The sequence below is a fragment of the Parasteatoda tepidariorum genome, chromosome 3 (assembly GCF_982258835.1).
Source record: "Parasteatoda tepidariorum strain Cologne lab strain chromosome 3, Ptep-v5.0, whole genome shotgun sequence".
Taxonomy (NCBI): Eukaryota; Metazoa; Arthropoda; class Arachnida; order Araneae; family Theridiidae; genus Parasteatoda; species Parasteatoda tepidariorum.
In genome coordinates, this window is record NC_141757.1 from 59,739,580 (window position 1) to 59,753,554 (window position 13,975).

Here is a 13,975-nt window from a genome sequence, read left to right on the forward strand (position 1 = left end):
TAAAAATAAGATTCATTGTTTCTCACAAATTTAGTTTTAACATATGTTTTCAAATAAATATTAATCTCAAAAATATCCAATTCATTCTATAATTGACTGATTAATAAATTTTCAAATAAATTTTCATTCATTCTATTATCATGAGAAACTGAATAGCATAGTTTTTTTTTCAATATAAGAAAGCAAGTTTTAAATACATTGAGTTAAAAAAATACCATAATTAATAACAGAATATTTTTGGATTTAAACCAATTGCACATATGACACTTTCATTTAAGTAAAAAAAAAGGGTTCTTTGTGTACATGAATGCATGTATGAATAAAGCTGATACAATGGGACAAAAAGAGAACAAATTTCAATGGGACAAAAAGAGATTTGCAATCATTTTAGTACTATCATGAATTTTTATCACTTAGTGAAATTAAGTCACATAATTATGTATCCTAATTGATAGTCTAGTTAGAATTAAAACTCAAAGCAATCTTATAAATTTTCCTTGGTGTCAAAATGAAAGATTGCTCTTTTCTGTGTTTCGACATAGAAAAAGGTGTTCCAATATAAAACATTATAGTGGAACATTATTTATGCTCATTTCATTTTGTTACAGCTAAATTTTTATTATTCAGCTTTTATATAGATTTTCAAAAATTACTTAGTAGAATTTTTAAAACAACAACACAAAGCACATTTAAGTTCTTGAAATTATTGAATAAAATTACTTCATGAGTATATAATATAGATGGATTGAAAAAGTAATTTTAATCTATCAATGATTTCTGCCCAATTATAAACTCAACTTGGTACTAACGTACAAACTAATAAAATACTAAATAATATTAGGCGTATCTGATACTAGATAGGTACAAAAGACAAACAAGATACAAATTTTAATTACCTGACAGTTTAGCTTGCTCAAGCAAATAATGCTGCAAAGGCAAAAGGTATGTCTGGCTATCACCTTGAGAGTCCCAGAGGGAGGGATAATTGCTATACAAGGGAGTGGGTTGCTCATTTTGCCTGAAGGAATTATTTACAACATTGTTTTTGGGTTCATGAGCAATTGCTGAACTTTGATAATATGAAGTTGGCATTTCTCTAGTTTCCTGACTGTGGTGAAGTTTAGTTCTTTGTTCCTTTTCATACGAAGGAACTTTAGGAGCGACATGCAGCTGTCGGAGATTTGGTGAAGTCGCAGATTCAGACACGCTCTTTTGTTGGCTATCTAAAGACATAAGACTACTTTGAGAAATGAAGCTACTATCGAGTCCCCTTGCAGAGTCCAAAGATTGAGGGGAACTGTCACTTGAATCATGTGGCACATCACTGAAAGCAAAAAGACTGCCATCCTCTCCCCGTATCACTTGAACTTCTCTGTTTGGCACTACAGGGGGACTCTGAGGACTAGATGTACTGGAATCAGAAGTGCTACGAGACCACTGATGTCTTATATTTGAAGGTGTACTAGATAGGCAGCTGTCACGTAAGCTATCAGATTGCGGGTATGCTGAGAAGAAATTAGTTTTCGGTGACAGATCTTCACTTTTGTGTTTTCTGTGAGGTTGGGGTTTTTGAGATACTGGTTCACTAACTCTAGGCGTGGTTCCCCGGTTTACATTTCCTTGATCATCGATGCTGTGATGCTTCCAAGAAGTACTGGTCGTTCCACGTTCATGGTCTAAAGATCGATGTCTACGACTAGTGTCCAAAGGCTTTGAAGAGTTCCGAGGGTCATAGACCATGCCATTTTGTTCTGGACTATCATGTATTTTCTGTGAAAAGCTAGATCCGACACTATCAGAAGAACAACAAGAATCATACTTCCTGAAAAAAATATATATATTCACAGATTTTCTTAAATATATTGTTGTTTTAGTTGTTTATTGTACATTAGTTATCATGGCAAAATACAAATAAATAAATAAAATTCAATGTTGATTATAAAATAGCAACATTGCAATCCTAATTTGAATGTAACTGCAGTATTCTAATTTTATGTATTGTAATATAGATAGTATGGAAGTTTTAATAATTTATCAGTACCTTACACAGATAAGCAATATCCTAAAAGAATCGCAAAAATGCAAATTCACGTCAATTTTCAAGCAAGTGCATCTCCATACAACGGTGAAGAAATATTATTAAAAAATTGTATTTTGCTCATAAATTTTTAAAAAAAAAGGTACTTTTTAATAATAACTGCCACTATGAAAGTGGAAAGTTAAAACTTATAAACATATACTGTTAAAAAGGCTCTAAAATAATAAGTATACAAATTTTGTGTTACTTTTCTCAGTTATATAATATCTAAAAAAAAACTAAAAAGTCATGAACATTAATATTGGACTAAGTCAAAATGTTAAACTAAAATGTTCATTTTAACAAGTTCAGAAATTTTTTTCCAACTGAAAATTTGGTAATAGATGTAGACTTTCGATAAAGTAATATAGTATTCTTGTTGACCCTTTAAATCAGGTTATAAGCAAACTATCAAATAAACAACGAATTCTGTGTCCTGTAAAAAAAAATTGAGACGGTAAAAATATTCTACCAAATTTCGATTAGATAATATGTACAAAATGACTATTTTCTACAGACTGACAAAGTCAGACATTTTTGGTTGGCATCTTCGTAAATACACACAAAAAAAAATTTATTTTTATATTTTGAAAAAGCAATTTAAATTGCAGTTTACTCTTCGTTCAAAAAGTTATGATTTGATTGTAATTTAATTAAAAATATTATTTCTGGGTATTTTAAGCTTTGAGAGTTTGTGAATAAAATGATAAGTACAATAAATACTATGACACATTACAATGAACCTTTAGCATCAAATTCCATGAGAAATAGTAAATCAGTAAAATCAAAGTTGGACAAAATTCTTTTAAAAAGAAAATCACACAAGAGAAGACTAATTTTTTTAAAATTATTCTCATGATACAAATCCCCTTTATATAATTCTTGAATAATTCAATAGTTTTTAATCAGACGTTTTTGTATAATTTTCCTTAACAAAAAATCATTTCTCAAAACATCTTACCATTTCAGAACTTAATATTTATATGTATAATAAATACACAGTACATTATTCTGAAGTTACATTAAAATGATTTGAATAAATAATTGTTTCAACCTTTTCTTCAACTTAGTTCTTAAAATGGTAATATAACTATTTTTAAATTTTTTGACTTACTTATGACCAGTGTGGGTTCCTGGTGATGGTTGTAAGCGACCATAATCATTGGAACGGCCAGAGTATGAATTGGAGAGTGGGTATTGGCCATCTCTTCGAATATCACTAACTACAGCATCCTCACTGTACGAAGGGCTTCGAGATGAATAGAGTGCTCCAGATGGACTAGATGCATGTCGGTGATGATGCCTATGATGCTATTAAGAAATAATCAAAACCTTCATAAGCATATAAAAATGTAATCTAAAGAAATTTAAAATACTATAAACTCATAAAATTATGCAGCTTATGCATAATTTTTCTTTTTACGTTTTTCAACTGTTGGTAATAAAAATTTTATTATTAATTATCAAGTGGTTTTATTTCTTATTTAAGAAAAATAGTGAATACATAATATCTAAGTAATAAAATAGTTAAATAAGGAAGAACAAAAAGTTAAATACAATATACACCATTTTTGTATTTTTACTGCTTTATAGCAGGATAGTTTCAGAAAATGACAAATATAAATATTAAAAATTCAAAAATTTAAAAAAAAAAAAAAAAATCCTACTGTTGTAATTTTACATAATTTGATAATCTTTTGCGATTGTTGTTGGCAAAACTGTAAATCGAAGTTTATATCATTGAGAAAGGAACAATGTTTTTGCATAGAATGAGTTTACATTTAACTTTTGTTAACATTAAATTCGGTGTTTTCTAACTCTTACACTATCCTAACTTTTATACAATTTATATTTTAACTATTTCCAATCCTAAACTTATTTGATTCAAAATTTAACAGCAAGTAGATTTCTAGTTAATATTACATTAAGATAGTTTTTTTTTCTTGTTAAATTTATTCATTTTATTTATTTACAATTTTTATCCTCGTAAAAGTCAAGAATAAAAACATTAATTTAAAATACTGGTAACCAATATATCCCATCACCATAAGTAACCTGCGATGATGTATTTATAAGTAAAGTTGTTTCGAAGTTGTCAAATTATATTTTTAGTTATCTATTTTAATCAAATTGTGCCGACAATAACAAAATTGAGATCCATAATATATAAGTCGAAGAAAGAACTTATTTCATTCCTAGGCTGCCTGAGGTCGTCGAACTTACTTTTAACTTTCACATAAGAAATTTAACCTTTTAAAAATATGAATTATTTTGTAGGGTTTTATTTATTCTTATTTTCTGATCATCAAAAAAGGTTTTAGATAATCAGAACTAAAATCTATAAAAATTGCAGAAAATTGGTATTCCTGTATCTTGGTAGCAGAATTTGCGGAGTGAATCTGTAGCACTATCTTCACTTTATGTTAGTTAAATTTAAGTATTTTATTCAATGAAAAAAAAAAACTTTACTTTTTGTTCTTTGCGGTATCCTCTGGATGTGACTGCTAATTTTTTTTATTATAAACTAGTTCAAAGATGTTTTAAAAAGGAATCACAAAAATTTTTGCTAAATATTTATATATGTTTAATACATAATTTTATTTTTTTACGTATTTTTATTACATAATTTATTTTTTACTATTTATTTGTTTACTTAAAACAAAAATAAAAATTTGATGAAAAATAATCTGCAGCACCTTCTGCTTTGTTGGAAGGTTTCTGATACCGAGCCTGTGCTTAAGATACAAGAAATACATACCCTACAATCTCGAGGGGATGCAGCAGGACTAGTCTGAGTGGAAACAGTGCACATAGGAGGTTTAGAAAAACGAATATATCCATCAGCCCCCTAAGATACAAAAAACATGATTGAATATTAACTTATAAACTACTATAATATAACAGTATTAAAGTTTACACTAAAATTAAAATTTTAGAAACAAACAGATGTTTTAATGATGTAGATAAATATCATCATCAGTGTTAAACAGAAAATAAAATTATAAATTTCTATTTAAGAAACTAATATCTTTCATTTTCTGCACCAGTATTAATGATATTATCTATCTATGGTATCAAAACAGCGGCTTGCTCCTAATTTTTACAAAATTTGAATACACAGTTATGAATAAGTCACATACTATGCCTCGATTTGTGGTTTGAGTTGATACTGATTCTTTCTTGGCATGCATTCGGTCATCATTGTCCCTTACTTCAGTATTTTGCTTCAAAGTCTGTACAGAAAAAGATAGGACAATTAGTATATCAATAAATTTGAAGTAAACAGTTTGATTGCAAGATTGCTTGTTTAATTTATGCTATAAATTAATTTTAAACACATTTCACACCTAAAATTGATAAGAAGAAATATAATTTTTCCGTTAGAGTATATATTTAGTAATAAAGGTAGCAATAAATAAATGTTAATATCAAGGTTTATTCATCATGCAAAATTTAAAAAAAAAAAAAAGACAAATACCCAAAGCTTGGCCAGTGGTATAATATCACAATTCTGTGGCTTATGCCATTCAGTCCTTTGACTAGTTGCATTATAATAATAAAATCTAGAATTTTCTCTATCAAACAACTCCCACCACTGATTCTCATCCATCTTCTTCCTGAAATAGAAATATTAATTAAGTATTGCATTATTTTAATATTTCCATATTTATACAAGCATTTCAAATGAATTAAATTTAGGTATCAATTTCAGTTTCATTTGGCAAACGCCTATCTTCTTCTCAAAACCAAAACACATATTTTAACACTTACAAAATTGACGGGATAAAAACTGTTCCACATATCTATTAGATGACCGCAGTTCTAATGGGTTTTTTTTAGTAAATTTTTCTGCCCTGCGAAGAATTAAGTAGGTATAGGTAGATTATACCTCAATTTAGCTTATAGGATCTGACTATGCTAATGCTGTACACTTTATTGCAGGAGAACTAAAAAATAATCTTTGACATAAATTCATCAGATATTTACTCTATAAATTCATAGATTTTTAAAAGTGTAAAATTTAAATGTTTAATAAAAAAAAAGATATACAATTTTTACAGGGATGTTGAGTTAAAAATTAAGAAGAACAAAGGTTAAAAGAAAAACTTATAGGTTTTTAAGCATAAATGTTAACAGCTAAGATTTTTTTTCCTGATACATTTCGATAGCTTAAGAGCATTTAGCTTAGGCTTTACTAACGTTATAAATTTAAGGAGAAAAACTGGTTCTCTTAACTGAAAATTTTTAAACAGGTAATAATTTTTGAATTAATATTTTACTTATTATATTTACTTTTTTAGACAATTCTAACAATAAACAGAAGATTTAGTAGCACATAATTTATCTAGATATAAGTGTACATATTTATTAACGAAAATAAAAATAAATCAAAATTCAAAATGAATTATTATAATAGGTTACATAGATTTAAAATTCTAGTTAAAATTAAAATAAATATAAACAGTAATTTTAAAAAAAAAAGAAAAAAATATTTATTTATTAAATTTAATTTATTTTAAATTTGAACTACAGTAAAATAACTGTATTGGGCAATTTAAATTTCGTCCATTTCGTTCAGTTTTTTCCATTCTGTCCAATTTCTTGCGCTTTTTTGTTATCCCCCCACTTTCTTCTAGAAGTAAGAGGTTTCTTCCAATCAAAATATCAACCCTGATTTAAGTTGAGTTAGAAGATTCAAGTGAATCGACGAGTCCAAAAACCAGTAATCTCTATTTTTTTTTAAAATTGAGATTATCGCATTATTTTTAAGAATTTTTTTTCTTCTTTTTAGAATTGAATTAAATATTTTTAAGTTTAGCAGACGTAGATACACAATTAGGATGGAAATTTTTTTTTTTTATATATATCAAGTTGATACTGAACTATTCAGTTTTTTTTTCTCTTCTGGAAAATTAGTTTTGTTGGAGATGACCGGTGTTTGAACCCATCGATTCAATTAAAAATATCGCTCATATTGTTCAACTGTAAACCGCCAAAATGTTGATTCTGCAAAAAGCAATTATTCAGAATAAATATGCAGACTTGAGTGTGTGAAATAGGAAATGAAGATTTATTTGAGAGTCGGAAATATTCAATTATTAATGATTGCATATTAGTAAAGACAGACTTTAGTACAGACTTTACTGTAAGAAAATTTAGCTTTCAATTTTTTAAAATATAAAATACTTTTATTTGAAAAATAGTAAAAAAAATTTTTTTCACTATTTTCACAATACCCTTCACAAATTTGTTTATCTTCATTATTGTTTTGTTAAAGTGGTGTGTGTGGGGAGAAAGATTTTGTGGGGGGAAGGAAAGACAGACGTAAACGAACTAAGTTTTGTTTTCGGCAGACGCTTCTTCCTTTATTCGTCCGAAATGAATATTCTGCGTGCAGCAGTATAGGCTAAATATCAAATATTTGTAAGTTGCATTTCTAATTTAGTAGCAGCAATTGCTGTTTATTTTTTAAAATTTAATTTTTTTTAATTATAATTTTACAGTGTTGAGCATAATCTTGTATGTCTTTACAATTTAAAAACTCCTTGAAAAAGTTTTTTGCAATAACAGGACCCTATTTGCACAAATTCCCAAAAGCCGGACCCTGGTTGAATGAATGTGACTTAACATTTATTTAATATTCACAAGTTACGAGTAATTTTTTCGCAATTTTACAAAAACGGACCTTTCACAAAATGTCTGGACAGACCCCTGCTTAAAGATTGTTATACCCTTTTAATTGATAAGTAAACAAACCAATTTTCTTCTTCACATAAATTAGTATGAAAATATTAAACACACCGCCCATGCACTATTCTAAATATTTTATTATTGTTATTACTTAATTATTATTATTTTTTTTTTAACATTAGCAACTGGAGATGTGGAAATAAAGAAGAGAAGTAGATAAGAGCATTTACAAGTAGAAAACGCGGAAGTTCAAAATGGTCGAGTGGTTTGATGGTAAGATGTCTAGAGGGGGAGTTAAAGAAAAGGACGACGAGATAACCACTTCACATCCGCCCAGAAAATGTTCGCCTTAGTTTTTCTCTTTTTTTTTCCACACACAAAAATAAACCATCCATATGGAACCCGGTTCTCAAAGCTTTAAGAATGTGACGAAAGTTGAAAATGTTGCGAGATTAGAAAGCAAAGGAAATGAAATGACACAAATTGCAGTCAAACCTCATTAAATTCATTGCAGCTACAGATAAAAGTTAGAGATAATTATGTTGTGTCAAAAAATACGGTACCTTTTAGTAATTCTAGGCAGAAAGGAAACATTAAGTGCCATTAAATTTAATGAAATTAATTTTTTTCTTTCTTTCTAAATATTATTTCTTTCCTGCATCATGTGTTTCAGTATGAAAAAATAACTGGAACAAAGCAAATAGTCTTTTTAATTATTCAATTCACTTTACTTTAGTATCTTCTATTCACTCTACTTTAGTGCTTGGTGGACGATTCAAATAAACTTTCCTTTGTTAACCAATTTAAAATAAAAAATACATTATAAAATCTAAACAATAGCAAGTACACATATACATAGCTCTTCATATTTTTAGAATTCTTGTTAAAAAGTTAGATACATTGTAAAGAATTTTTTATTCTATTACCGACAAAGAGAAGCTGATACACATTTATGAATTTGTCTTGTCAGTCACAAACATTTAAGTATTTGTAGGGTCAAAAAGTCATACTCATTCAAGAAATGGAGAAAAAAAAAGAACACCAACAGAATCAGCTTAATTATTCCTGCAAAATGTATGATGAAAAATGTCAAATCCAGTTTGATTGCCTGCTGAAATTAAGAGTTTTTACAACTGCTCTTTAATTCCTTGTTCCTTCCTGAAATGAATTAGGTTTTGATGTTTCCAGTACCGCCTTCCTCACTAGAATATTAATTTTGAGACTCTTTAATGCGCAGATTTTTTCTTTTACTTCATCTTTGAAGATTATGCGAAATATATATTTTAAGGGCGATCATGACGGAATACCTTGTATAGTATGAATCTAATCCAAATATCAGTTAAATTCTTAAAACTATAATGAATTTAATATTTTTCTTCTAAATTTTAAAACGTAACAATTGTACCATTTTTAAATTGAACAAAATTCATTTATATTTTTTGAAATACAGCGTCGTGAAATGGTAAAATTGAAACGAATATAGAACGTAAAAAAGCGTAAGTAAAAAGTAAGTAAAAGTGTAAAAAAGCGGGGAGAATAATGCAGATTTCAGTCACAGATTTTTCAAGTTAGAAAATACGCCCCTTGTCGTCGTGATAGGTTTTTTCATGATTTTCCACCTCATGAAACGCAAATGCAGATTTGTTCCTTCAAAAATTCCCCCGCGACGGCAAAGTTAGTCACAATGTTTGATCTGGGAATTCCGTTATGTTTTGGGTTAGGTTAAAATTACAAAGCTAAGGAGTTGAAAATTGATCGTCAACATATGGGTCGGCTCTGTTCAGTGCTGTTCATAAAATAAAATAAAAATTAGCAATTATGTTGGGGAACAAGCGGTTCCGAATTACGAATATCAACGTAATGTTTTTTTTCTTCTTTTTTTTTCAGGTACGAAGGTATATTATAAAATCATTAGTAATTACTATTTCGTCAAAAACGGTTAAAGACTAGCAGTAACATAATTTAAGTTAGATTATGTGGATATTTATTTATAAATAGCCTCTAGCATTGTTCTTTTGACAATGACGCAAATTCGGAATTCCAGAACTAACTATTGGGGAAAATTTTCTTCACAAAATAGAGTAATTTATGATCTGGCTATTATTTCAAGAAGAAATGGCTGCATTTATAAAGAGATATTACAGAGAGGTACCGCCTATTTTCATTTCAGGAAGATAAATATAACGATTACCTATGAATGAAGAATTTATTTTGAATAATTAATACTACAAGTTAAAAAAATGTATAATTTTTTTCCCTTCTTTTTTTAGTTTTACTAGACACAGTTAAGGGTGTGTGTAATAATGAAAACATTATTAAATACTATAACTTTTATTTTGTTTAAAAGCTAAGCATATTTTTTTTTTATCATAACTTTGTTTAAACTAAAAAAAATTATTACTTGATGATATTAAATAAAATTTACTGATAATTGGCAATGTTTCGTTAAATAAATTATTGCCATAAAATTACGCAACGATCAATAATTTAAACATTGAAGTGGACGTAAGAAAAAGAGTGAATTTAAAGATTTAATTTTCTTGATTAAACTTTTTCTACTGTATAGCGAAGTATGAAAAAAATAATAAGACTACACTACTACAAATCTTTAATCATAATAAATTAATTTTTTTTATTGCAAGCAGGAAATGCTTACAGATGAAAAAAAAGAAAATATAAGAAACGAATAAGAAGAAAAAAAGAAATAAACTCCCAAGAACTTGACCTCTACAGAGGTCAAATGCAAAATGTTATAACAGTCTAGATATCTAACTCGCCAAGTCTAGCTCATGAAAAATGATCATACTATTACACAACATGTTATTTTATTTTTTATTATTTTTTTAATGGTAGACGGAAAGAAAGAAATAATGAAATTAAGGAGAGAAATCAACCACAGAATGTCATGTTACTGTTATTTTCTCCAACTACAATAATTTATAATACCCAAGAGTAGAAAAAGCTTTTGGAGAAGGACAATATGCTTTTTAAAACTCATATCTTTGAGCTTTATATCCCCCCCCCTCATTGCTTAAAAAAATACCGCCTACTTGTAATAAATAACGTCACAATTAAAAGACTTGCATTTTTTTTTATACAACAATAAATACTACAATATAAGTTCAAACTAATTAAATAATTCATGACTACATATTCGCTTCATACATTCTATTATTATTTTTTCCTTTTAAAAACTACCTGTATAGTTTAACTTCCTAAACTAAGCAGGTAATTTAGGTTTAGGTCCAGTAAGCTTAGCTCTTTTTTCTATTTTTTAAATAGTCTAACATATAACAATATTTTTTATAGAAAAAATGCATTAAAGAAGTGAGATTCAGAGCAAAAGCAAAAAGGGAAAATTCAAATTGAAAGGGAGAATGATTAAACTTTTCCCCTGAGAGGGAAAAGGTACAAGAACTGTGTTATTTTATTTTTGTTTCAGGCGTGCCCAGGGCTGTTATGGCATTGAAATGTCGTGTCCGAGATGCTACTTTTGCTTCTTATTTTGTTAAATTAAATTTGTTGTCAAATGTTGTTCACCCGCCTAATTATTATTTGCATCAAAATCCTTATTTATTGTTAAAACCTTTTTAAAGATGAATTAGATAATATCCATTTTGTCTAAAAAATTGAAATCATAAAAAAAAAAAAAAAAAAAAAAAAAAAAAAAAAACTTTTGATGTTTTGTCTAAGGGGAAAAATGCGTTTTACATCTGTCTCTCAACTCTTCTTATTAAAGCACTATAATTAGGCCCATTTGATAAAACCTCCTACGAGCCTGTAAATGGGATTGCGCCAAAAGTGTTAACTATTTAACTATAAACAAAGAATAAAATAAAAAACGATAGGACAAATATTGACTACTTCTTAAACCTATTTTCAATTACAATTCATGATTTTAAAAACATAAGAAAATATTTAGATGAATTGTAATTAAAAACAAGAACAAACATTGTTATTAAAAAAAAAGAACTCCCAAATAAATATTTAAACGGGCATAAATGAGAAATTGAAGACGTTAATAGCTTTCATTCAAACATCAAGCATGACAGAGGGTTTCCAAAGAAACTCTTTATAAGGTTTTCCTCTACTTGAGTTCCTCTTTCTTGATGGGTTGTCACACCCACTCACTCTTCGAAAAGTCATTTCTCATACGACCGGAAAAGTTAGGAACCACCCTTTTACATCACATATCATATGTTTTTATATGAACCAGAAATATTTCGACGAAAATAACTCATTTCCATCACCTAACTAAAGTCGCAAGTTACTTTGAATTTGTTTTTGAAAAACTGGTATTTAGAGGCCCACCCTATTATGAAAATAATTAATGTTTTTAAAGGTTTATAGGTCAACAAATTAGGAAAAGTATTTTTCTATTTATAAAAGAAGATAATATTATAAAAGAATTTACTATTTATAAAAGAATAAAAGAATTTACGCATTGAGCATTAAGTGTTAGAACTCCATTATGGTTAGTAAAATTGAAAATTTTAGTGCATTTCATACATTTATAATGAAATGAAATACAATAAGGACCCTATTTTGAAATTCAAGTTTTTCTCTTACATTTTAGTTACATAATTTGAAGTGGAAGAACTCCAATCATGAAGCAATACTTTTACGTAAACCTTATCCTGATGATAATCAATCAAAATAAATAAAATCCTTATTATAAAAAAGTATGAATGCAAAATATTTGAGGAAGAACATTTAAATAATAATAATAACCTTTAATATTTACTAATGAAATATATAGTCATTAAACTAAGTTCTATTGATTAGTATCTTTTCATATGAATTTTTTTACTTCCTTTATTCATCCTAGTTATATCGATTCAGTTATTAATGGTAACAGTTACCATAGCAACAAACATATTTTTTTTTGCTTTTTTTTTTTTTTTTTTGTTATGGAAAATAAAAAACCGTCGTTCGTAAATTTGAGACAAGAATTAGTTTTGAAACTGCTAATACACCCAATATTAATTTTGAACTATTTTAAAAAAATCTAACATTTAAAATCTAAAGTCTTTTCTCTTCGCTTTAGCTTTTTCTCATATTAACTAATTTACTTAATTAATTAATTCAAAAACTGATTTGAAATTCGCTATATCGATAATCGAATGCTTTCTCATTCCTTGTTTTGTCTATTAATAAAAAGAATAATAATATCATGAATGTGAATGATAAAGAGGTTGAGAATTCATATTTTAAATAGGGATCCGCTTTGTGTAAAAAGGAACCCAGAAATATGCAAGTCCTGGATCCTAAATTTACCGAGTCTTACGGAATCACTGCTAACAGTCATAGTTACAGTAACGAACTCACATCCGTAATAAAAATAGCATATTATTCGATAAAACGCGTTATTTTATACAACGACAAAGCCTTCAAGAATCAACCTTAAATGATGATTGCAATTAAATGTCCATATCCTCTTTCTACAGACTTAACATGGCTTTATTTAAACTAGAATAAATTCGACAACAAGTGCTCCATCTTTGCATAATCAAACAGAGAGGAAATGCATTGTTCGAGGGCGATGGTGTTGCACAGATTGAATGATGACACAGTTCGAGATGTTTATCGAACAGAAAAGAAGCAACAGTTTCATATCTTCATTTTGGGTGCGTGACCATATCTTTACCTAATCTCTTTCGGACACTGACCCTAGAGTGGACTGGATTGAAGGAGACGCCTCCTATTTGGGTGTATGGGGGATTAAAGAAAAACGAAAAAGAAAAAAAAAACCATAACAAAAGCTCTAGAATGATGAATGGATTGGGTTAAACAGCATTTGCATGAGCATTGGGGGATAAAACGAAATTTAATTTCCATTGGCGGTCGAATAAAATATAATAGTGAAAGGATGTATATAGATTTAACAGTGTACATGGAGTTATTAACTTATCTGAATCAAACAGTTAGAAATACTAGGTTAAAAGATACTTTTATATCATTCTATATAAACCTTTTTTTAATTAGGTCAAAGTAATACAATAAATTCTAATGAGTACTCACTCACTGATTGGAGAGAAAAAATCTTTCTTCCTAATTATAGTTTTGAGATAAAATAATTGGTATTAAATTTGTGAAGCACAAAAATTAAATTTAAAAAACAGAACAAGAATTAATATAGAACATTTGGGAGAGGGCGGCTTCATAAATCCATCAAACAAAATAAAATCTTTTTCTCCGTGAAAGTAG

At 28.0% G+C, this 13,975-nt stretch overlaps 1 protein-coding gene across 4 annotated transcripts in view; it reads right to left on the reverse strand.

Annotated features, from left to right (window-relative positions):
* LOC107443818 (uncharacterized) overlaps window positions 1-13,975 on the reverse strand; it is a 110,073-nt gene that overhangs the window by 12,531 nt on the left and 83,567 nt on the right. For all 4 annotated transcript variants that reach the window (XM_071180108.1, XM_016057818.3, XM_016057817.3 and 1 more), the window contains 5 exons: window positions 5,556-5,694; window positions 5,218-5,310; window positions 4,836-4,925; window positions 3,192-3,388; window positions 897-1,822 (listed from right to left, as the gene is read on the reverse strand). In XM_071180108.1, the coding sequence (XP_071036209.1) occupies window positions 897-1,822; window positions 3,192-3,388; window positions 4,836-4,925; window positions 5,218-5,310; window positions 5,556-5,694 (1,445 nt within the window). The remainder of the gene's footprint in view (window positions 1-896; window positions 1,823-3,191; window positions 3,389-4,835; window positions 4,926-5,217; window positions 5,311-5,555; window positions 5,695-13,975) is intronic.